Source organism: Mchenga conophoros, linkage group LG7, assembly GCF_057382185.1.
Source record: "Mchenga conophoros isolate Kocher_MC1m ecotype Shallow Benthic linkage group LG7, M_conophoros_male_GT1.1, whole genome shotgun sequence".
Taxonomy (NCBI): domain Eukaryota; kingdom Metazoa; phylum Chordata; class Actinopteri; order Cichliformes; family Cichlidae; genus Mchenga; species Mchenga conophoros.
Window position 1 is genome coordinate 30,977,329 of NC_140532.1, and position 24,170 is coordinate 31,001,498.

Below are 24,170 nucleotides of genomic sequence, written 5' to 3' on the forward strand. Positions count from 1 at the left end.
TTAGCAGATATCTGTTTTTGTATATTGCACATTTACAATAAGCACTAGCTGGTAACTTAGATCTCCATCCAAATATGGTCACTTCTGGCTCCAGAAAACAAATAATTTGTGGATGATGTCACAGTGCATATGTCCATCTTTTATGTTCAGTCTATGGGAATATTTCTTTGATTTAAAAGAAAGTCATGAAAGCATGGTGTTTTATGAATTTATGAAGACTATAATTACCTATCATTATTCATCGTGGATGGATGTTTGTGAATCAACTGAATGAAGCAGGCTTTCCTGCTTCATTTTTTCTGAATATGCAGAATTTGCATCTGTTGTGTTAAAAAGCCAAACTGAGCATTTCCTCATCAGTGAAACCCGCAACCCCCTTATATATATATATATATATATATATATATATATATATATGTGTATGTGTGTGTGTTTCATATGTATAAATATGTAAGAAAGCACAGTTTTTTTTGTATTTTTGCTTTTATAATTGTACCCTTTTTCTTTTTTTTTTCCTATTTTCCATTATAAAGCAGTTTGTTCCCTGCATTATACTGCAGGGAACAAACTTAATATTTATTTCTTCAGCTACTTGATCCAGACGTCAAAATAAAGAAGTTTCTTTACTTTTAAACCTGTGTGGAAGTCTTTCACTCAGAGACTGGCTGGTTTTCGGAGTTGCAGCTACAGGCAGCTGAAATGAGGACATTCCTGGTAGACAGCCTGGGTGGAATTTGAATAGTACAGAGGAACCGCCTGAAGCTGATTGGTCGAGTGCGACATATTTCCAGAGCCCCTGCTTGTCACTCAGCAGATCCCAGGCGGCTGATTGGCTCCCGCAGAAGTGGGCGGGCGCTGTTTCTAGGCTATATATACATTCTGGTTTTAGGGCATCTGCAAATGATTGCTGGCTTTCAGAGGGAGGCGGATCTTTGTGTCCAATGTGTCTCCACAGAGCTCACTTGAACCTTTCTCCTGGAACCAAACGAGCCCCGCTGAGATAGCTGAGAGCCGCTTTCTCTCTCCCGGAGAGGAGCTGGAGGCTGACCGGGGGAACGGAGCAATGATCAGCACCATGGAGTGCGCCGTGGACGCGCAGAGCCTGATCTCCATTTCCTTAATGAAGATCCACAACTCCAGGACGCAGAGAGGAGGAATCAAGCTGCACAAAAACCTGCTGGTCTCCTACGTGCTGAGGAACGCCAGGCAGGTCTACATCAAAGAGAAGTACGCGGAGATCTACAGGATGCAGCAGTACGAGGAGGTGATGACTGTCTGCAATGAGATCCAGGAGCTCAACCCGCTGGATCTGGAGGCGGAGGACGCGGAGGACGAGGAGCAGGCGCGGACTGCTTGCTGCGCAGAGGAGGCGAGCGCGTGCGGCTCTCCGTGCCACAGAGGCGCGGCGCATTGCCGGGCGGCGGGTACTGTGGCCGGCTGCTCCCTGTTGGAGGACGGCTGCAAAGAGCCGGAGCCCTCCTATTACCGCAGCTGCTGCATGGAGGCGCCCCCCGCGCCGCTCTGCGAGCAGTGTCCCGCAAACAGCAGCGCGCACTGCAACAAGACCACGGTGTTGGACCTGGACACGCATGTGGTGACCACGGTGGAGAACGGCTACCTCCACCAGGACTGCTGCTGCGACGCGCTCCAGTGCGGCCAGAGCGCGCAGTCCCCAGCCAAGAAGCGGAAGGTGGAGTTCGGCTGCTGCGCGTCGGACGCGGAGGAAGCGCCGGACTTCACGGCGGCTCGCAAACGGGCCAAACGCGAGGACTGCTCCTACTCTGCCCCGGACTATACAGACACTTCCAACATCTCCAATCTGATCTCCATCTTCGGCTCGGGGTTTTCGGGGCTGCTGAGCAGGCAGGCGGACTTGGAGCAGATCTGTAGCAAGCAAGCCCTAGCCAGCCTCGGAGCGTGGACCCGAGCCATCGTCGCGTTTTGAATGGAACACTTTTTGTTTTGGGGAGGGGAGAGCGGGCTCAGCTGGAGCGGGACTGTGTGATGCGTCCAGCTCCTGTGTGGGTGATGAGGGGGTGGGGGGGTCAGTTTGCTTCAAACTTTAAACGTTCTGAGGTCCCAGAAAGTTTACAGAATCGCAACATTCTAGCAGAAAGTGAGAGAAACTCTGCAGAAATGTGGACGCTTTTGCACCTTCAGTAACATGGCATGGTCACAGGAGAGGGAAACTTATCATGAGACACAAGTGGTAAACAGGGGGTCAGTTTTAGCGCTTGTATTCACAGCAATGCTGCTAACTACAGCTGTCACTTTTCCCTAACAGTTTTGCAAATTTAGCCTCTTATTTTGTGGAAACTAGGTTACAGAAATTTGGGCCCTTATGGGGACATTTAGGGGTCAGCTTGTACTCCCCTTTCTTCAGAATTGGGCAAAGAAAGTTTCCAGTTTTAAGTTTGTGTGTTCCAGCTCCCCCTTCCTGCCCGCCTTTTCCAGTGTCAGCCATAATAAAATCCCATGTGCTAAATAAATCAACAACTCCAACTGAATTGTACCTCAAAGCACACTTGTGTCTTACAAATCAATAGCAATGCTTCTAATTGGAGGAAATGGAGGCATTCCAGCTGAGCCCACTCTCCCCTTACAGTGTCTAAATCGACTTTATTTTTGCAAGGAAAAAAAGAAAAAGAAGAAAAGCTATTTATTAAATGAGCAATTTAATGATAATAGTTCTTTGACAGGGAGAGGCGGGAGAGTTGTTGGTGTCATGTGCAGGCTTTTCATAAAATCTGACAGAAATGGATCCTTTGCCTTAAATCCAATGCACACTACTGCTAGCTATTGTCATAAACAGAAAGTCCATTATTGGAAGTGACTGAATGTGTCTGCCGTCCTCTCCCGTCCTGAAACTCTCAAACTGATCTTGCACACTCCCAACAGCTTTGTCGTCCTGTGAAGCACCACGTTCGAGAACTCACTCCCCAGAAAACACTCTTGAAGGTACACGGACTCTGAAGCAGCTCATATCGCTTGATGGAGTGCCAACACTTTATTCCACGTGGTCGTCTCTGCACCTCCGCTCCCACCTCCCTTCCAGCGTGTGGTAGTAAACAGTCCGGCTCATTTCTGACAGTCTGACATTGTTTTCTTAATCATGGTTGTTGCTCAAAGCCTTTCACAGCAATTCATGATTCCAGCTTTGGTTTTGTGAGTTTCACTTTGTACAAAAATACACAAAAAGTACATAAATAAAAGAGAATGATTGATTTTTAGTCCTTTTGTTTTAAAAAGGCAAGCTCATGTTTTTAGCCATAACCTGAGAATCCATGCGTTAGCTTTATGAGCACTATGTGTACCAAAATAAAGAGAGTATTCAGCCATTCTCTACATATTTTGTTGTTATTCTTGTATTTTTGTGCTTAATAAATTGTATATCACCGGGTAAAACTGTTCAAGAAAATATTTGTTAAAATTTATAATCTTAATAAAAAATGAAAACCTTAAAGCTTGTGTTTGACTGCCACATGAGGTGCTGGGATGCAACCTGATAATCATGCACACACACAGACTCACACTAAATTATTAATGACACACTTTGATGCACAGGCGTTAAAGTTGCGCTGAGCTGAAAGCCGCTGTTTGCCATCAGAGGGGCTTTCCAGCACCGAAAGGGTAAATTTTAACATCAAGCCATGATCTGTTCTCAGACCTAACCAACAGGTTTAGTCATCGACACTCAACCAAACTGCCGCTGAGCACAAGAGCAAAATAGTCTGTCAAAAAACACAACGGCTGAGGATTGATTTTCGTTTCGCATGGGGGACTCTGAGCCCGGTTTTACCAGGTGAAAGTCCTGGGTTTGACCCCTTTTATTCGCCGTGTTCCTCTCTGTGCTGCTCTCGCCACTGCCTGAGCCACTCTTCAGTACTTTTCCGGTGTTTTCCCCCCACCTCCTGAATTGCAAACCGATGACATCACAGCAGCGTGTTTGGTCAGTTGCAACAACACTTCCTGGAGCAACATTACAGTGTTGTAGGAACAACAACAACACAGCAACAGCTACCAGTGTGCTGGTCTGAGGCTACAGTTATGTGTGTTACTGGGTCACATTCAAAGGTCTGTCAGTTATTCAAATCTGGATTTATATACACTCACAGCTAATCACACTTTTGCTGGACAGGGGCGTGAATGACTGGTAGAAAAAGTACAGAGTGACGTTAAGTTCCATTAAAATGACTTCTGTTAGGGTTAAAATAATCCTGATGATTGTTATTTCACTATCAACTCAGTATCCCTTGGTTGTTGTTAGTATTGATAATTGTTTGAATTAGTGAAGTTAGGGAGTGCAATCATATCTTTGGCTCCTGATGAGGTTGGGGGCGTGCTTCAACCACTGGGCGATAAAGCCAGGTTAGCTGTTTCCCTCACAGAGAGGCATAAGATAACATACAAGACAAGAAATACTTTATATCAGTTGAAATAAAAATGATGATCATTATTTTTGTCATCAAATCTGGCCTCTGAATTTTTCTAATCTTGTGTGGTTGCCATTGCCGACAAAGCTGGGCTGAAGACACAAGAGTACAATCGTGACGGTTTATAGTGCCATTTTAATGATATAACACTACAAAAGGTCAGAGATGCACAGATTAGAGACTTCATCTATTCCTACACCAGTGCTGATGTGGAGGTTTTGTCCTAGAGTAGAGGCTGATTGTTCAGGAGAATGCTGAAACAACTAGTTGTGACATCAGCGCTTGAATAAATGGTACAACAGCACTATGGCGACCAATGTGACAAACAAACATTACAGAGCCATAAAGAGGCGTCCACACAGGATGAGGCTGTGGGTCAGAAAGTTAGTGGGTTGATCTCCAATTCCTCAAGTTGGTCAAGATACCGAACCCCGAGTTTCCCCCATTGCATCCCTCTGGTTGTAAGAAATCATTTTGAGTGGTCAAATAGAAAAGTGCTGCATAAATACCAGTCTGGCAAAACAGCAAGCAGAGACCATGAACTACCAAATAATAGGAGAAATATGAAAACCATTCAAAAGTAGAAGAATTCAGATTTAAAGTTTTCTCAGCTTAAGCTACATACACACCACAAGCGATTCACAGCAACATGACGACCACAACATGGCCAGTGAAAGCTAATCACTTTATATATGGTACTGGCTTTTAAATAAAAAGATCCAAATAAAATAGTAGTAATAATAACAATAAAACAAATGAGTGAGTACCTTTAAACAAAGCACGGCCATTGTCTTGCACTGATTCTTTATGCAGAGTTAAGCTAGGTTAGGCTAAGATAAGCTAAGCTAACTACCTGCTGGCTATACATAGACTAATAAATTATAACAAGAGATTATAAATCCCAGAAAAAAATATCTAGTCTTATTTATTATCTCTCAAAAAATGACAGGCTAATAATTTAAAATATAGCTTTTAAATGGATTAAACAGATGATTAGAGATTAGAAAACTAGATATAGCATTACTTACTGAACTCTATAAGTGTTATTTGGTGTATTTTTAAAAAAGCTAAGCTAGATTTTACTCTGCGTTTCTGGTAAACTGAGCTTTTTGGCAATTTAATAGCAACCTAACTCCTTATAAAATTCATGACTGATTTAGGTTAGAATTATTTTTAACACGATTTAAGTCAATTTCATCTCCGAGTGTTAACAATATAAAATACTCTGTTTTTCTTCTTTATGACCATATATCAATCTTAATCGATGAAGCTAATATATTATATGTATTCTTTTCATTAGATTAAATAGTATTAAATCCACTAAACATAATATAACAACTAAGAACAGTAAAATTCAGGCTTTTGGAGGCGGTTGTACATACAGTATGTATTGGCCATTGCAAAGGCACAACACTGTTTTCTTAGATTATAATACATTTCTTCATTTTTCTCCAATTTGTCATCAGTAATGAATCATCAGACACTCTGTGAGCTAAACGGCTATCTATTTTGCCTCCTGCTCCCATGATGCACTGCTTCTACCATATGCGACATAGCTCACACTTCACATCTCAGCCTGCAAATTCCTCCTCCAGAAAAAAAAAAACAACAACTTTGAGCCCTGTTATCTCTGCTCTGTGCCACTTGGTGGTGTTCTTTAAAATCAATGAATGAAGATATCAGCCGGGCTGTGTATGCAGAGCAGAGCCACCTCGGGCTGACCCTCCCTCCATCACTCAGACCTCAACACCCTCCTCCTCCTCCTCCTCTTTTTCCACCTCCTCCTCTTCCCGGCTGGCTCGTATTTTGGGGTTTTTTACATCAGAGTGAGGCATCGCTCTTCCCCAGCACATCACATCCATCGCTTACTGCTGCTGCTCCTCCAGCTCTGCAGGCTTTTTCCAGCCGCCGCTACCCATAATAACTTGCAGTAGGTAGGCTGTAATTGAAGTGATGAGGCAATGTGGATAATGCATTGTGTAATTATGCGGAAATTGGAAGCAGGGGGATTTATTTACAGAAAATGTCTGCCTACTGCTCTGAACCACGATTCAAAACACAATAAAAAACACGAAGCGATACCAGAAATGTCTCATGGCTCAGACCTCTCACTGCTGTGTAGATGGTGCTTTTGTTTTCTGGTGTATGCACAGCTCCTCCATCTGGAGTGGGAAAGACTGACACCCATGCACACACACACTAATGCACACACATACACACAAGCAAAGTCAAATGTTTAAATAAAGTTATTTCATGCATTTTGGTTTTATCTGCTAATATTATTCAGTAGTAAGACATTTAGCACTCTTAAAGAATCTGATTATGAAGCAAATTAAACAGCTATCCAGATCAAATCAGGACGTATGCACAATAAAAAAATAGCAAATATTTCACTAATCTCACAATTTTTCTGGTCACCTGGTTCTCCGGAAAGGACAATACCAGGTGTCAGGGGGTGATGTGGGGTTGTTGTTGTTGTTATGTGGGGGTGCTGGAGAAAGAACAACAACAAGAAGGGAGATGAGAAGGAGGAGGAGGGGGAAGATAACAGAGGCAGCACTGAGGGGGGAGGGAGGCTTTGTCAGGAGAAGGGGTTTGATGTGTTGGGGGGTTTGCAGGGGGGGGGGCACATGTGACAGCAGAAGGGGTGAAAGAGGGGGGAGGAGGTGGACTGTAGGGAATAGGTGTGCTGGGAGGAGGGGGCAGCAGTGACCACACAGGTCAGACAGGTTGTGTGATGGGAGGGGGAAGGGAGGTCAGGGAGGGTTTTTGTCACCAGGATCTGATGCAGACCAGGATCTGGATCAGGATCAGACAAAGTGAGCTGAACTCTAATCGGTTTCTGCTCTGACTATTATGGCTTTGGTAAATTTAGGATTTATTCCCATTTTATAGCACTGATTCACAACAGCAGCCATCATGGAGCACATTTACAGCAGTTTTCCAGAGCAGGTTTGCTCATTTCAGTTTAGTTTTTGTTGTTTGAAGTTTGGTCTTAGTCTTTTTTCATTATTAATGGCACATGCTTGATGCAATATTTTGGAGAAATAAGTGATGAAATAAGTACAACTAACTTTTCAAAATCAGTTCACTCGAGGTCTCGTAGACATCGAAGTCTAACTAAACGCATCTGTTAAAGCCTCATCAGGCAAGCTGTGATGACAGATTTCACTGAACTGACAAATGCTAAAACTAAGAACTTTTTCTCTATATTTTATTTTATTTTAGTTTCCCAAAGTTCATGGAATTTTTTTAGTCAGTTTTAATTTTTATTTTAACTGAATATAAAATACTTTCCGCTACTAGTTTTAGTTAACTTTAATAACCCTGTGTATCACCATTTCTATGTAAAAAGATTGGTGCAAACATTTACGTCTCCTCCACTGGATGTGTTCTTGGGGTTTGGCACTTGCTTCACCCCATGAAAGCACCATCTCATTTTACTCTGACATCATTGTCCTCATTCAGGTTATCTTAAACCTCTTCTTAAAGCTTTCCAACAGCAGTCCGTCTAAAGGCAGCTTTTGGAGCTCTTTCACTGGGAATCCTTAAAATGAATCTGAGCAACCTTAGCCATGTTATCTTAATTTCGAGTTGCAGCTTTTCATCTTCCAAAGGTTGTTGCCAGAGATCTCTTTTTTTTTTTTAGCTTGTAGAGCCTTCTAAGACAGCTGTAGAAGGCAGTTTTGATCAAACAGTTTGACTTGTATGGTAGTCTTGGCGCAATGGTGCCGTTTCAGAGCTAGAGCATATTGTTTTGACTTCCAGATGTTATAGAGCCACACCTCTGGCTTTGTTAAGTCTTGGCTTGATGTTTTCCTGACTGCTAGTCAGGTCGAGTCGAGTTCTTCAGCATTCCTCTGAATCACTGAGTGGGTTGGCATGTAGATGAACATCACTTTGGCCATCTTTTGGCTGATATATACTGTACACCAGCTTCCTTAGTCTGGCAGGTGAGTTTTTCTTGATGACTGCTAGACTGTCTGCGCAGAACTCTTGAAGCTACAAACCCAACAAGAAGTCTGCCACTTTCAAGTCTTATAAAAACTCTCCCTTCAGATTTAACGGGATCGACTTCAATGTTCAGTCATTTTTATCTAGACCTTGGCGATTCTAAATTGTGAAACTTTTGTTCAAGGATATGGAACTGGTGCCATGGCAACATTTAAAGTTTCACCAACAGCAGTTTTGAATTTTATTTTTTATACCTCAATTGTACGTTGTCCAGTCTACCCCAGATTTGCCTTTCTGCATAAGTAGCCAGTCCCAGAAGCATCTAAATGCCAATCTTGCATTTGCATTGTTGGTTTATATATGTATATAAATGCAACAAATAATGGTCCAGAGTAGTCACCATTATTATTTTAAGTTTTTACATACGTTAGCAATCTTAATAATTGTCACTTTCATTATACAAATCAGATATTTTTGTGTCTTTTCATAGAAAGTTGTGCCTTTCATAGTTCCTACACCTGGGTTAGAAGAAAACCTGATTACAACGAGGAGGGAGGGGGGAAAGAGAAAAAAGACCCTTTTAAAAGGAAGGAACCTCCAGCAGGTCCAGGCTCAGGGAGGTCGGCCATCTGCCGCCACTGGTTGGGGGTGGTGAGGGGAGAGCAAAGAGAGCAAAGAAGAGAACAGACACACAACAGACAATAAAACACTGGGTAAACTGGTGGAGGACCAGTAACAACAGATCAGGAACCAGCTGGAGACACATGCAGAAAACAAAGGTAAGAGGGGAAAAAGATGCAAGCTTAAAAAGGTATAAATCCACAGAGAGTGAAGGATCATAGATAATCATCACCTTGGGTTTGTAGCAGCATAAAAGGAAAAGGTAAAAGACTGGACCAGTATGATGTAGCAGTCCTATTTCACAAGCACTTTATAGATGAAGCATAACACAATAACTATAAACTTTATCCAAAAAACACTTCCAAGCTGGTTTCACAGAAGAGTAGTCTGACAACTAAAGGCTATGCCTCCCATTCTGCTTTTAAAAGCTCTATGAAGCACAAGTAAACCTGCAGTCTAAGAGCACGGGGATAAAATGTTTTGGACACGAGGCTTGACTTTGCATCCAACCAGAAGGATTCTAAATTCAATTCTGGATTTAACAGGGAGCGAATGAAGGAGCTTTCATTCTTGTTCCTGTTAGTGCTCACAGTGCAGCATTCTGAATCAACTGAAGGCTTTTTCAATTCGTTTTTAGAACGACCTGTTAATAAAGGATTAAAGTAGTCCAGCCAAAAACTAACAAATGCATGAATTTGTTTTTTAGCACCACTCTGAGACATCTTGTTTCTAATGTTAGGCATTTTATCGATATTGTGCAGATGAATGAAAGCCGGCTTACTGATCTAACTATAATATGTCAAACCTGTTTATTTGTTTGTCAGCAAACTCCTCCTACAGCATCAGGAATTGAGCAATCTGCCTTGGTACAGTAGCATTGCTACTGTAGCATGTTGTAGCATGTTATAGAATTTATGCACCTATAAAACCTTTTGAATGCACTGTTTCATTTTGATTTCACAGTAGTAGCATCTAAAGCATGTGTTGAGTCACCATGTTTCTAAATACAGGAACCTCAATTTTGTCTAACATTAGGAGTAGAAAACTTAATGTCATTGGCCTTTGTGTCTCATATAACATCTGTAGTTAACTAAATTATTTGAGTCTGGGTATCATCTGAAAAGCAATGAAAATCTATGTTTTCTGATAATATTGCCAAAGGGAAGCATACCTAACATAAAAATTATAGGTCCCGGTACAAAACCCTGCAGAACTCCATGACTAACTTATATGTTTGAGGATATTTGCTTATTTACATGAATCAACTGGAATATGTTGGATAATAATGGCTTAAACCAGCCTAATGTGTTTAATAAAGAGTTGTGATTTATTTGTTAAGGTTTGGGGATGTTTTCTGAGACTTTTGTCTCCACTCAAATATAGGAGGTGAATGGGTGTCATCACAGTGGGGTTTTTTCAGGGGACTTTTTAAAAAAGAAGTAAATAAAATAACTTTTCTGTCATCAAAATAATCAATGGCCAGTTAAATATTTATATTAAAAAAGTAAACAGAGCGATACCCTCTTACCTACATATTGAGAAATTAAAAATAAATAAATCAACCATGTCTGTATTTACATACAGACCACCCCTGTATTTACATACCAGGGTGGACCACTTTGTTTTGCATTCACTGTAAGACAACTGGACCCCGCCCTCATTATCATAAATTAGAATGAAAAAGCAGACCACACCTCCTGTGCATACTTAATGATGCATATTGATGAGAGAGTCACATTTTGACATTAAAACAAAAACAAACAGGTCACGTCCTCGTTTCAGTGTCAGATAGTCTGCTGGATGTTATTCTACACTAAAAACCAGGTTGTGACATCATTTAAAAATGACAGTTTTATCCAATCAAAACTTTATAAAGACACAGTTATGGTAAATAAAGTACCCATAACATAAATAAGAAAATAAATAAATAAAGTATATATAAAAATAAAGGACATGTACATAACATTAGATGTAAATAAGCAAAATACATTAAAAATGACACAAAAATGCATACATTTACAAAAAGATTACAGAAATTGCTGGTATAAATGACAAAATAATTGAAACTAAAAAAATTAAGGTTTATTTCCTGTTTGCAAGAGCGAAATCTCAGAAGTGGAATTAACAGTTGATTTATTAATGCACTTATGTGCAGAAATACGCATCTTGCGCTTTATTTTGTTGTTTTGATTCTCTGCATTATTGTGAAGCCCTTTGGTGTGCCTTTGGCTTTTTCAATATGCTATATAAATAAAACTGTATTGTATTGTATTGATTTGTATTATATGGATAAAAAAAAGTAAGTAACAAATCATTAAATATGACATACATACTAGAAATGAGTATAACCCACAAATGTTATTAGAATACATGTATTATTAAAATGTCATCACACCAACATTATTAGCTCATCGACACATTTCTGACACATAGAATTAATTAATTTATGTCCCCAAGTGGAAGAATAAAGTTACTGTCCATTAAAATTCTGATTTTTTTCTAAATTATTACAAACTAGAAAGCTGAATAAAAGCGAAATATTTCACTTTGCAGTGCAGTGGAATTCGAGAGACGATTCAAACTGGAAGACAAAGGCTTTAAAATTAAGAACAATAGGTTACTTGAATATTTGGTTTCTTTCCACCGCCACTCTACCCCAACTTAAGTCTGCAGCTGCATCCCATTTCAGAAACTGCCTCCATGCTCGACCACATTTCAAGCCCAAACATGTCAGAACGGGTCGATGCAGCTGTCCCATTCCAAACATTCCTCCTAATGAGGCCATGAAATCCAGCCTTTCTTTGCTTCACATTTCTGCTCCAAAAGAATTCACCAAGCTGCACTTAAACTTCTGAACGATCAATTGAGACAGTGGTTCATAAAGCTCTCCATGTTTCCAGGTAAAATAATTCTGATGCTTCACCTAAAGACGACAGAAAGTAGGCAAACATCTCTCTGGATTCATGAAATTTCTCTGTCTCTACATGTGTGAGTGTAAAACAACAGTAAGAGTATCAGTTTGTTCACAAACCCACGAGCAGAGAACAGAAGGTTGGTTTAACAGACCACATGCGGTGTTGAGCAACGTGTTCAGGCTGCTAACAGGAACAAACAGGGGAGTGTATGCCTGGCTTTTCTTTTCTTTCTTTCTTTTTTTTTTTAAAAATGGTGGCTTTTTCTGTGGAGCAGTTCATGTTTCAGTACAAAAGTCAGGCAGCTCAGTATTATTGCTATAAATCATTTTCAGTAAGGGCCATACTTTCTATGTCTGCCCCACTGGGAGAGGGCCAGGCACAGAGTTTATTAACATGCTTAAAACTCTGGGTTATACTGGCACGTATGACCTTTTTCACATAGACTGTATATAAAGGATGGTCAAAGCGACTGCATCATCAGCAGAGTCCAAAGTTGTTTCTGTAGCAGGCTGTAAAAATGGTTATTTCTCCTGTAAAGTTGGACTTTTTAATAAAATGTCAAAGGCCTCAGTCAGGAGAGGGCCCCAGTTTGTCACTTATGGGTGAGATTCTTGAGCTCTGAATCTTCACTGGGGTTTCCTGAATCACTCTTTATCTGTCGATTTTACATGTCGAAAGGAGCCAGTTGAGGTGGTTAGGATGCCTCCAGAGGTTTTCTGGGCACACCTAACTGAGATAGACCCTGAACCCAGTGGAGAGATTATATATCTCATCTCTGTCTGGAAATCCGTTGGGATCCTCCAGCAGAAATTGGAAAGTGTGGCTGGGGAGAAGGACATCTGGAACATCTTGCGTAGCTGGCTGCTACCACAACCCAACTTCGGATAAGTGGAAGACAATGTATGAATGCAATATAATACCTTTTTAATTTTCTGCTTGCACATATTTCTAAAGTCTTGAAGTTACAACTCAAAAGCTATATGAGAAGTTTAATTTAATATAATGCAGGAACCATCATGTAGTTTTACTGTAAAGTACAGGATGTAACGCATAAAATCCTACAAATCACAAATTACATTTCAGGTCATGTGACCAGCTTTATAGAGACTGTGGAGCATTTTCAAAAGTTTTTATCGTCATTTAGTTTTCATAGTTTGATCAATGGCCACTATGTTAGGTACACCTATTCGACTGATTGTTAGTGCAAATATCTAATCATCCAATCACATGACAGTAACCTAGGTTTATAGACATGGTGACGATGACCTGTTGAAGTTCAAACTGAGCATCCGAAAGGTGATTGAAGTGACGTTGAACATGGCACGGTTGTTGGTGCCAGACAGGCTGGTCTGAGTATTTCACAAAGTGCTGACCTGCTGAGATTTGCCCACATAAACATCTCTCGGGTTTATAGAGAACACTTCAGAAAAGAGAAAATATCCAGTTAGCAGCAGGTCTGAGTGAAAATGCCTTGCTGGTGTGTGAGGTCAGAGGAGAAAGGCTAGACTGCTTTAAGTTGATAAGAAGGCAGCAATAACTTAGATAACTTAGATAGATTGACTCACTCCGTGTTAATAGACCTCTCTGCATTGAATCATATCTGTTATTACCCTCCGTCTCTCTTCCACAGCATGTCTTTTATCCTGTCTTCCTTCTCTCACCCCAACCGGTCGCAGCAGATGCCGCCCCTCCCTGGGCCTGGTTCTACCGGAGGTTTCTTCCTGTTAAAAGGGAGTTTTTCCTTCCCACTGTCGCCAAAGTGCTTGCTCATAGGGGGTCATATGATTGTTGGGTCTTTCTCTGTATCTATGAAGCGCCTTGAGGCGACTTTTGTTGTGATTTGGCGCTATATAAATAAAATTGAATTGAATTGAATAACCAGTCATGACAACTAAGGCATGCAGAAGACCATCTCTCAATGTGCAATATGTCAAACCTTGTTCTGGCAGCAGAGGACCACACTGGTCCTTTAAAAACAGAAAACTGAGTCTATGATTCACAGAGGCTCACAAAACACTGGACAACAAAAGACTGAAAAAATGTTGTCTGGTCTGATGAGTAATGGTGTGGCATACTTTGGACTCCTCACTAATGACTGAGCATCATTGAAACCCTGCAGTCTGCCTGAGTATTGTTGCTGACCATGTCCATGACCACAGCGTACCATCTTCTGAAGCCTGACGAACCTAATAAAGTGTCAAGTGAACACTGATTTCTTCTCAAATCTTCAGTGTCCCACACAAACATCACTCTTTACCACACATTTATTTTTGGGGCTTTAGTTCTTAGCCCCACCAGGGAGGGACAAAATTTACTGAGAACCTGAAGAGACAGATGAAAGGGCAGATTTTCAAATACGAGTCTAATAAAGAAGAGCAAATAAAAACCAAACCAGGTTGTTGTTGTTGTTGTTGTTGTTGTTGTACAACGGACTGTTTTTTTCTGAGAATGTAGGAAAACTTGGCACATTTCTTCCACCTCTTCACGTCATCCCAGGCCAGCTCGACGATGTTGCATCAGTTGCAGATGTTCTCCAAAAGTTCCGGGAACATTCAGCCCCTTTGTTGACTGTGTTTACACTCTGATCAGAGGCCTGTACTACGTAGCAAGATACTTCTATGTAGTGATCAACACATATAAAAATAACCCTCACACCTCAGACTGCAGATACTTGAGAGTCTAAAGACAGAGGAATGCCCAAAGTCTTACTTCAATTGGAAATATACCCCTGCTGTATGCAGAGGTCGTAACGCTGGGGAGAAATCTGAGAAATGTTCAGAACTATAATCTCAAAAAGTCCTGAACCTTTCTCTAGCACCTAAAGTTCTCAAACTAAGTCAACACAAAGACCTGGGACTCGTGAGTTAGAGGGAGTTTATGACTGTGAGTCAGGGAGCAGGGCTCGTCATACTACACTGACTCATGTGTGGAGCTTTTAGCTTACGGCAGTTGAACAAATGTGAAAGGAGAGCTGCTTTTCTGGTTGAACAGCATTTAGTCTGAAGCCGCTGCTTCGCCTTTAGACTTGTCGTGTTTTACTCTCAGCTCTGCAGTCCTGGAAGTCAGGGGATTTCCAGGACTTTGCTTTTTTTCCCACTTTTCTCAAATAAAGGACCTTCACAGTTGTCAGAGCTCTCTTTTACTCCTGATAGCCACATCTGAAAACTAAAAATCTTCGCCTGCATGAAGGAGCAGTGTAAAGTAGACCGACTCATGCAATATTCAACACTTTCCCCCCTCGTTTCAGAATCCATCTGCCTCACTGCTCAGTTCATCTGTGGGTCACAAGCAGGACGTGTAAAACTCACACAGGAACCGCTCGCACCAGCAGACCGCGCCTTCGGTCACGTGAACGAGCGATTTAAGAGAATTTGTGACCTCTCACTCCTCCTGCTTTATGACTCGCACTGTACGAGAAGTCAATATCTGAGTCAGCGAGACTCGGCCTCTCTCCGCAGAGGGGAGAAACACTCGTTTGATTCAAATGTCTCGGAACAGAAAATAATCAAATGTAAAAGTACCACGGTGACTGATAACAGCCAAAACAAAGAATAAAAAGAGGTGTAAAATAACTACAAAAAAAAGTCCACAAAGATGTAAAATGTTCAAAAGCAGAGACATCAAAGAAGTGAAAGGACATGTAAAAAAAACTAAACCAAGACTAAAATTCACGAAAATGACTACAGAGAGATGTTAAATGACAACGCAGATGAGGAGTAAAACAATTCAGAGATACAAAAGAAAAAGAGCCAGAAGACAACCACGAAGAAAAAGAAAATAGCCAAAAAAATAGCCTTGGATGACTGAGGAGTGATGCGAAATAATCCACAAAGACAGCTGCAAAATGAGGGAAAACAACTGCAAAAGACAAAGAAAGTCTGAAAAGAGACAATAAACAAAAAACAACTATCAGAAATTAACTACAGTTTTTTTTAAAAATTGAAGCGAGAAGGATAAAACAACCAGAAAGAAACAGAAAACTACAAAAATAAAACTACAAAATGACAAACACAGAGGTGCAAAGAATGACTGACATGACATAAAGCTAAAAATACTGCAAAGACACATAAAAACCACTGGGAAGGAAAACAAGCACAGGCATAAAACAACTAAAATAAGATATGAAATGACATAAGAGAAAAAAATGATCTCAGTGAGATTTAAAATTACAAAAAAAGACATCGAACCACAAAAACACAGATGACAAACAGCTGGAGAAAAACATAAATGAACCAGAAGCAGACATAAAGAATCCACAGAGAGAAGTCAAATCACTGAGATGAGGTTTAAGAAGAATCTCAGAGACATAAAATAGCTGGAAATGAAAGAGACAATAATAAATCACTGCACAGAGAAGACAAAATGACTCTAAAGAGATATTAAATGACACTGAAGATGCTGAAATCACCACAAAAATGTAAGATAAACAATTTAGACATAAAATGATGACAAAAAAGATGTAAAAACACCCCAAAATTGACATATGATGGTCATAATGAGAGGTGTAGTGTCTGTGAAGATGTGCACTCTCCTGAAGAGACACAAATAAAAACAAGCAAAGAAAGGAGTGAAGTGGAGCAATAGATGACGAGATGTTTTAAGGGAAGTAAAACGACTACAAGGAGATGCAAAATGATGCGGCAGGGATAAAAGAATTAAAAGAGATATAAAACTACCAAAACAGACATGAACAGAGATTCAAATGAAAACATCCCAATCTGAAACAGTTGTAGACACATCAAATGGAGCAAACCAACTGCAAAGACAACAAAAAAAGACCCAAGCAGATGCAGAAATGACTAAAAAGAGATTAAAAGATCCACAAAGCTGTATGATGAGCAAATGACAGCAAACTGACATAAACTAATGAAGGGAGACACAAAACAATAAAAAATTAACATAAAATAATCACAAAAACATTTAAAATTACTGAGATGAAGGGTAAAATCATTCCAAACACACAAAAATGATTACAAAGATAAAATCAACAGCAAAAAGCCAGAAAACAAAATCTAAAAAAAGAGCAATAAATGACAAAAAGATGCAGAGTGACCACAGTGAAGCACCTGAAAGAAGACCTGAAACAAGAAGTTATAAAACTAGCTGGAAAAAGTTTTTTTTAGTCCCTCAAAACCCACCTGCTCAACATAGCCTACTCTATATAACTTCTCCATGCTCTTAAACTTTCTTCTATTATTGTGTTTATTTCCTGTTTTTATGCCTGGAGTATTTGCTCTGTACAGTGTCCTTGGGTGTTTTGAAAGCCACTTTTTAATAAAATTTATTATTGAAAACGTCAACTTCAACAACTAAATGAGGGGAAAGAAAAGAGATTAAAACGAGTGAAAGCAGACATAAAACTAAAAAACTAAAAAAAAGATGTAGTAATGAAAAAATGAAAAACATTTCTTGCTCCTGAGACGTACCTCTCAACATTTAGGTTCCAAAAGCACCTGCATACATGTGTCTGTCGACCTCATCGTCTAATAACACGTCCCTTGAACTCACCGTACTCTATAAAAGGTGGGCGTATTTTTTCATCAACAAGGCGATTCCCAAAGAGCTAGTAGTAGAAAACTTGGTCTACTTTGACATGGAACGCATTCTGGAGCTTCAGTTGATCCATCTACCATTCACTGAACCCTCGTCAGAAATGGTCCCAGTGGAAGAATGGCCACCAAGAAGCCATTACTGAGAAAGGGAGACAGGGCTGAGATATGAGCCACATCACATAATAACTGGACTGAAAATCAGTGAAAACCGGTCTGATGGAGTGATGAATCCAAATTTCAGTTTTGGTTCAAATCACCGTCAGTATGCACTGAAGTACAACAGTGACTAACTACAGCCATCTGTAAAACACAGTGGAGGCTCTGTCATGGTTTGGACTGCATTTCAGCCAATGTTGTTGGAGAGCTTGTCAAAATTGATAGCAGACAAGTACAGTCAGATTTTGATACAAAATGTAATACCACCTGGAAAGCATCTGATTGGCCGCACCTTCGTTTGTCAGCATGACAGTGATCCCAAACACACTGCCAATGCAGCAAAAGCATACGCTGACAGAAAAACACAGTGGGAAATGATCAGTCATTGACTGATCTCCTCAGAGCACAGACCTTCGCAGAGGTAGGGCGGGATCAAAGTCACAGAAAGTGTCAGCCAGCATCCCACAAAGACCTTGGAACGTCCTTGAAAAAGAACTATTTCTGAAGATTACCTAGTGCAATTATGGGCAGCTTGATTAAGAGAGTTAAGGGTGTTTGCATGTTTCAATAAAATGGTAAATGGCACGTTTCAATAAATGCATTTCATACTTTCCCCCCAGAAATTAAGAAATGAAGGGTGGCTCAAGACTTGTGCACAGGACTTTATATAGTGGCTTTAATGTTACACTGAAAATATGAAGACAAATCAAGTGCACAGAGAGGTGAAATGTATGAAATCAAGTTTTGGGGGTCACAAAAATAGCTTCTCTTTTATTAAATTAAAACGGCTTTAGAACACGTAAAATGTAAAGCAGGAGAGAGAAATCATAAATCTTTTGTTTGTGGTGAGCGTTTTCAGGAAAAAGCTGCACAGAACAACCACAGCAATTTATTCATGGTTTGTCAATTTACAGTATTTACTATTGGAGCTGATGTCAGATGAAATAAATGGATTCAGACTGGGCCGGGATTGGAAGAAGACACCGGTTTACACTACTGACGGTGACAGCGAGGGACAGAAAACTAATGAAAAAGAAAGCTTTCATGCAAAGACAGTCAAATCTAATCCGTTACTTTTCCCACAATACATTTCTTAAAGTATAAAATATAGAGTACATTTTTCATGTCAAATTATGAATGAGAAGTTTGGGCAAAATGGGAAATTTAATTATTGGTACATCTGCAAAAAAGAAAACAAATGCAAACATTTGGTTGAAAAAGCAGTAAAACCGAAGATGGAACTATGGCAGAAGATTATGAAGAAGTCATATTTTTATCCACTCCAGTGTCAAATTTAAATATAAAGCACCAATGAGCAAACCTGATAACAAAACAAAAGTCCCTCAAACTCTATCCATCACTTAAATAACATGACAAAAATGTGATGCTCCAGATTCACAAAGCTCTTCTTCCACCTTTGCATTAAAGTTATGGATATCTGCAAGCTTTCATGACCACACGCGTGCCCATGAGGGGATGAGGTGTCACACTACATGTGGTTGTCTTTTGCTACTGTCGGATTTGCACGTGAGGACGCCAGAGGAAGGGAAACTGCAGGTTCCAACGAGTTGGGATTTTGGTCTTTTCCATCGCGTTTCCTCGCATGAGAGTCAAGGCTTTGCCGGCTGGATGGACAGCAAGCTACCGAACTTGAAGTGCTGGATCACGGGGAACTTTTCCAAACACTGAAAACAAAGGGGAAACAGGCAGGAAAAAAGACTTAATATCTCAGTTTGCTTCAGAGAAGTAGCAAGCTAACTGTGATCTGAAATATAATATCAAAAGTATCTAAATTTGTCCATTTGAACATTTTTTGTGACAGCTGAAACAACAAAAGAACAAAAGTGTAGATGAATCGTATGGCAGACGTAAATGAAAACAAATAATCTAAAAGGGGATAATAAGGTCCAGGTGAACTCAAGATAATATCACAAGTGGAACTACTGTGGGAAGAAAATATACAAAATATATTTGAGAAACTAAGACAAAGATGTATATGACAGGTTAAGGGGAAGAGAAACACGAGTCAGCAAACAGATGTAAAAAAAGTAAAATGGCTAACTGTGATCTCAGGGTTACTCTGAAATACAGAGAAACTGGAGAACAAGTGTGAATGAAAAACATGATTTAAAGGGGACAATAAAGTACAGGCGAACTCAAGACGATGAGAAAGTGAGGAAAGAGTACGCATGTAAAGGAAATGTAAAGGAAATATGAACCACGCGAGGACCAAAAACTTGTAAAATTAATGTCAGCAGATATCAGAAATAGAGAACTACGTAATTAAGTGGCTGACTGCCATTTTTTAGCTAATTTGAAACAGTGTTTAGTAGGGCTGGGTATCGTCACTGATTTCTAGAATCAATTTGATTCCGATTCACAAGGTCCTGAATCGATTCGATCCACGATTCGATTCAATTCGATTTGAATCTGGGAAATTTTGCCTCAGACAGTCAGAAATATTATAATTCAGATCAGTACAATTACATATTTTTGTATCTATAAAAAGGAAGCTGACACACGCAAGACTTTATCAAAGGTGTGAGCATCACAGCAGATGTCTTTGTGTCAAAGTAGCTGAAGATAAAACACAGAAAAACATGAAGGTGATTTTCCTGACCTGGGAATTTATAAAAATATTCTGCAGTACATCAAAAATGAAAGAAAACCATTAATCAACATATGAACGTTGCCTCTGAAGTTACAGCGGTTTTGTTAGAGACACGGCTGAGCGTTTTGCATTTTGTATAATTTTAAAAAGTTTAAATTTGTTCAGAAGCCTATTGAATGGCAGAAATTAGGTTTTCTTTTTGGAAGTGAGTAAAAGGAAAAAAAAACATCGGCCGACAGCGCTGTAAACACCATAGGCTTGTGCGTAACAAGCAAGCGGATAATGCAGAAAACAGATTTCGGGGATAGACAGGAAACTGTTCTTGAAGCACACTGAGAAAGAGAGAGAGAGAGAGAGAGAGCTGTGCATGAAGTGTGATTTTATTGTGGTGGAAGCAAAACAGCAAAAGTCAGAGGGAGTCCATGACGATGTTTATGTGAAGCTTAGTTTGGATCTTCTTTTGCTGCTGGTTCGGTCAATATTGTTTGGAGAGAGATAAAACTAACAGCTTTATAATCAGCGCAAAAAGGGCGTAAACACAAAGCGTGGACCCGCCGAAACATCAGAATCAGCGAGCTGTCGGCTTTCAGCCCTGACCGTGTCCGTGCCGTCGGGTGAGAAAGCCACATCTCACCGATTCTGATCCGCGGTCCGTGCTTTGTGTTTACGTCTTTGTGCAGAAGCCGTGTACCTGCTCTCATTTACTGTTTAAAATGTTTGGTGGTTCTCAAAATTTTGAGACGTTTCACCTGAGATTCTGGAATTTTGGGCAAAATACATTTATATAAAAAAATCGATTCAGGATTTTAATGAATCGATATCACGTTATCCAAGCCAGAATCGATTTTAATCGATGATTTGCCGTGTTGTGGCATTAACGTCGTTTCAGATTGTACCTTTACGCCGACATCATCCTAGTGCAAAGACAAGTGAAAGCAGACAAAAACAACAAGCACGCATGCTACAAACTACCCAAGTCATTTAGACAGCCGTTAGCACATGATTCTCCTTATGGGGACCTGATATGTTTAATATGCTGCTGAGAATATAGCCCAGAAGAAGCGGATAGTATAGCTTTTATTTTGGAAAGAGACATTTCTCTGTAATAAACTCTCTTTTCCAAAGATGAGTGATTCCTCGATCAGACAGATTTATTATTTTATCCCTTTGTTGTTTCAGCAACAGTAAATTTAAAAACTGTGCTTTTGAGTTAAAATGTATATTTATAATTTTAATAAATGACAAATTAAAAAGGCATGAACATTTTTTTTGTATTGAAAGAATATCGAACCGTGACACCAAAGTATTGAACTGAACCGAACCGTGAATTTTGTGTATCGTTGCACCCCTAAAATTTTTATTTATACATATATACATATATATATATATATACACACACACACACACACACACACACACACACACAGACCAGCCACAGCAAATGGCTCGCCCCGACCTGAACTCTTTCCACCGGTCTTTCATGCCGACTCCGTTCAGAACAGTTGTGGAGGAGCCCAGAGGAGGCTCTTTGTGTGCACACACGGACCTGTTTTTTGGGGGGGGAGCGGCGGTGGGGGGATGGGAGGAGCGTTCGGGCTGTCTGTGCCGTGACACTATCGGTCACGATCATGTGGGCAGAACTGGGGTGGAAAAACACGCCTCACAGACCTTTTGTCTAAACAGATATTCAATCAATGTTTAACTTGTAAAAGCATCAAACGGTCATTGATCACAGCCCAACTCTTCACACACAGCATTAAAAGCCTGTGTAGGTTATCTGTCACAGACCGTTAGCAGGACAATAACACACACATGCAATTAACGCTACTGAGAAGTTACTTTGATAAACCATCACAGCAGTTAACCTACAGTGGTTCATTTTGTTCTCTAATTAACTGCTGACCATTTTATGTGGTGATAACTTCTATTTTTCCTGCAATCAAGGGCTGTTTACGTTTCTTTTCCCAATCTTCACAGAGCTCCGCTGTCCTCCAGGAACGATTAAAAACACATCAGCGAGCCGCACCGCTGCTCAAGAACACTCGCCAGAGTCGCTTACTCACCCACCCACCGTCTAATTTAATCAGAGAGCAATTTAACAGCACCCTGATCGCTTTATAATAACCCAGGCAGTAAACTCCAGACCTGAAACATCAAGTGCCAAAGGCTGCAGTTCCTCTAACATCCACCAGAGGCTGGCTTTACTGGTCACTCAGTCCTCATAGACTCCCATGTTAAAAGGGACAACTTTACAGCAGAAACAAAAGAGTTTTGGCCTCTATGGATAGTTTAACCTGTCATAAATGTACAGGGGGTGGATTTTTTAAAATAACTTACCTGTTTACATTTCATTAAGGCTTAAAGTTACGTATGTTTCAGGTCACAGCGGCTTTGACTAGCACGTGGGCGCTGTGTGAGCATTGCTGGAATTTCCATTGTTAGCATCACATACACCAATACAGCTATTTTTTTTTATTGTGGACTCATTTTTGAACAGTGAGTGGTAGCATTTAGCCATTTTAGCTTTTTATTGGCTGGTCCTAGTAATCAGAAGGGCCTGGGTCTTTTGTGCTCAAGTTGCCCATATAAGGGTATATGGGCAACCTCCTCTCTCTGTGACAGCATAGAGGTCCACTGGGTGAAAACGAGTGTCTGAGTAGCCTATTTTAATATCAATGTGACAGCAAAGGTAGAATAGTTGCTCTTTAACATGTTTATTAATCACCTTCAGGAAACACTCCTCAGCAAATGCATGACCTTCCTTCAGTTTGACTTGAAAGTACCTCTTTTAGCAAATTACACACTCACTGTGATCTAACAAAAAGTATGGCCTGTGTTTTTTAAAGCGTTTTCTACCTTCCAGACTTAATTTTTTGCCTGATTTCAGAAGATTATGGGGAAAAATAAATATGTCACTTGTAAAAGGGCTAAAAATCACTGGCAACTAGGATCCTGGCAGTTTCTTTATTTAAACTATTACAATACACACTCCTCTAGTCCCTCTAGCATTGTTTTTCCTGTGTTTGTGTTTTATTTCACAAATTCAGATGCTTCAAAACAGCCAGCGAGGCCCCAGAATGAACTCCTCTCAGACTAAAAATGGTGAATTCGGCTCTTTCTAGGTCTACTCCGGCTCTCTGCTCGAAACCCTGTGTGGGGCCAGGAAAAGGGAGAGAGGAATGCAAGTCTGCTGATGGTTGCTCCAGGCTCGGAGGAAGGTCGGGACAGAGGGAGGGGAGGATTTAATGAAGGGAACGGCAGAGGAGGAGGAGGAGGAGGAGGGGAAGGCAGACAGCTTGGCCCCTCAGCTCTTTGGGAAGACTCACAGGCTGCTCTGGAAAACACAGGATGTGGGCATGCAGGCGGGGAGAACGGGCTTAGACAACCCCCCCAACCGCCCACACACACACACACACACACACACACACACACACACACACACACACACGTAATTCCATTCTCTCTTAACCCTTTCCTGCCTCGCTCCTCCGCTCCCTAAAAGCACAGCCAGTCTGGGCATTTTCTGGTCTCAGTCGGCGTTAACTTGACTTTTTAAATGTCACATAAACAAGAAAACGCAGTTTCCTGAGTCCGGGTGAAGAATTACAAGAAATCCAGTTTACAGAAGAATGTTTTTTTTGTGTGCATTTCAGTTTTTTGACTGCATGTTGCCTAACTGGGTTCACGAAACCACAAAAGCTACAGCAGTGCAGCAGGAGAAAAGAAAAGAGCTTCAGACGTCACTTAAATCTTTCAAGAAATCAGCCGTGACTTTCAGTTTGGAAGACCACACATTCAAAAAGATCCCACTTGGGAAGAAACAAACATGGCGGCTGCAGTTCCTCTAAAATCCACTTGAGGCTCCCACAGCGAGTCCATACCCATAGACTCCCAATTTAAAATGTCCAACTGCACACCAGAAATAAAC

The 24,170-nt window shown here is 40.5% G+C and overlaps 2 protein-coding genes across 2 annotated transcripts in view; one reads left to right on the forward strand and one right to left on the reverse strand.

Moving 5' to 3' along the window:
- Positions 1–913: 913 nt before the first annotated feature.
- Positions 914–3,463, forward strand: ier5l (immediate early response 5-like). Its single transcript, XM_085278859.1, has one exon. The coding sequence runs from the start codon at positions 1,064–1,066 to the stop codon at positions 1,943–1,945; it is 882 nt and encodes a 293-aa protein (XP_085134985.1). The 5' UTR covers positions 914–1,063; the 3' UTR covers positions 1,946–3,463.
- A 15,037-nt stretch (positions 3,464–18,500) lies between these two features.
- Positions 18,501–24,170, reverse strand: part of ptpa (protein phosphatase 2 phosphatase activator) — a 30,543-nt gene continuing 24,873 nt past the window's right edge. The window contains exon 10 of the mRNA XM_085278862.1: positions 18,501–19,316. Within this exon, the coding sequence (XP_085134988.1) occupies positions 19,242–19,316 (75 nt within the window). The 3' untranslated portion in view covers positions 18,501–19,241. The remainder of the gene's footprint in view (positions 19,317–24,170) is intronic.

Bases quoted from the DNA above. Each gene is read 5' to 3' on its own strand.
- ier5l (XM_085278859.1), top strand. From the start codon at position 1,064: ATGATCAGCACCATGGAGTGCGCCGTGGACGCGCAGAGCCTGATCTCC.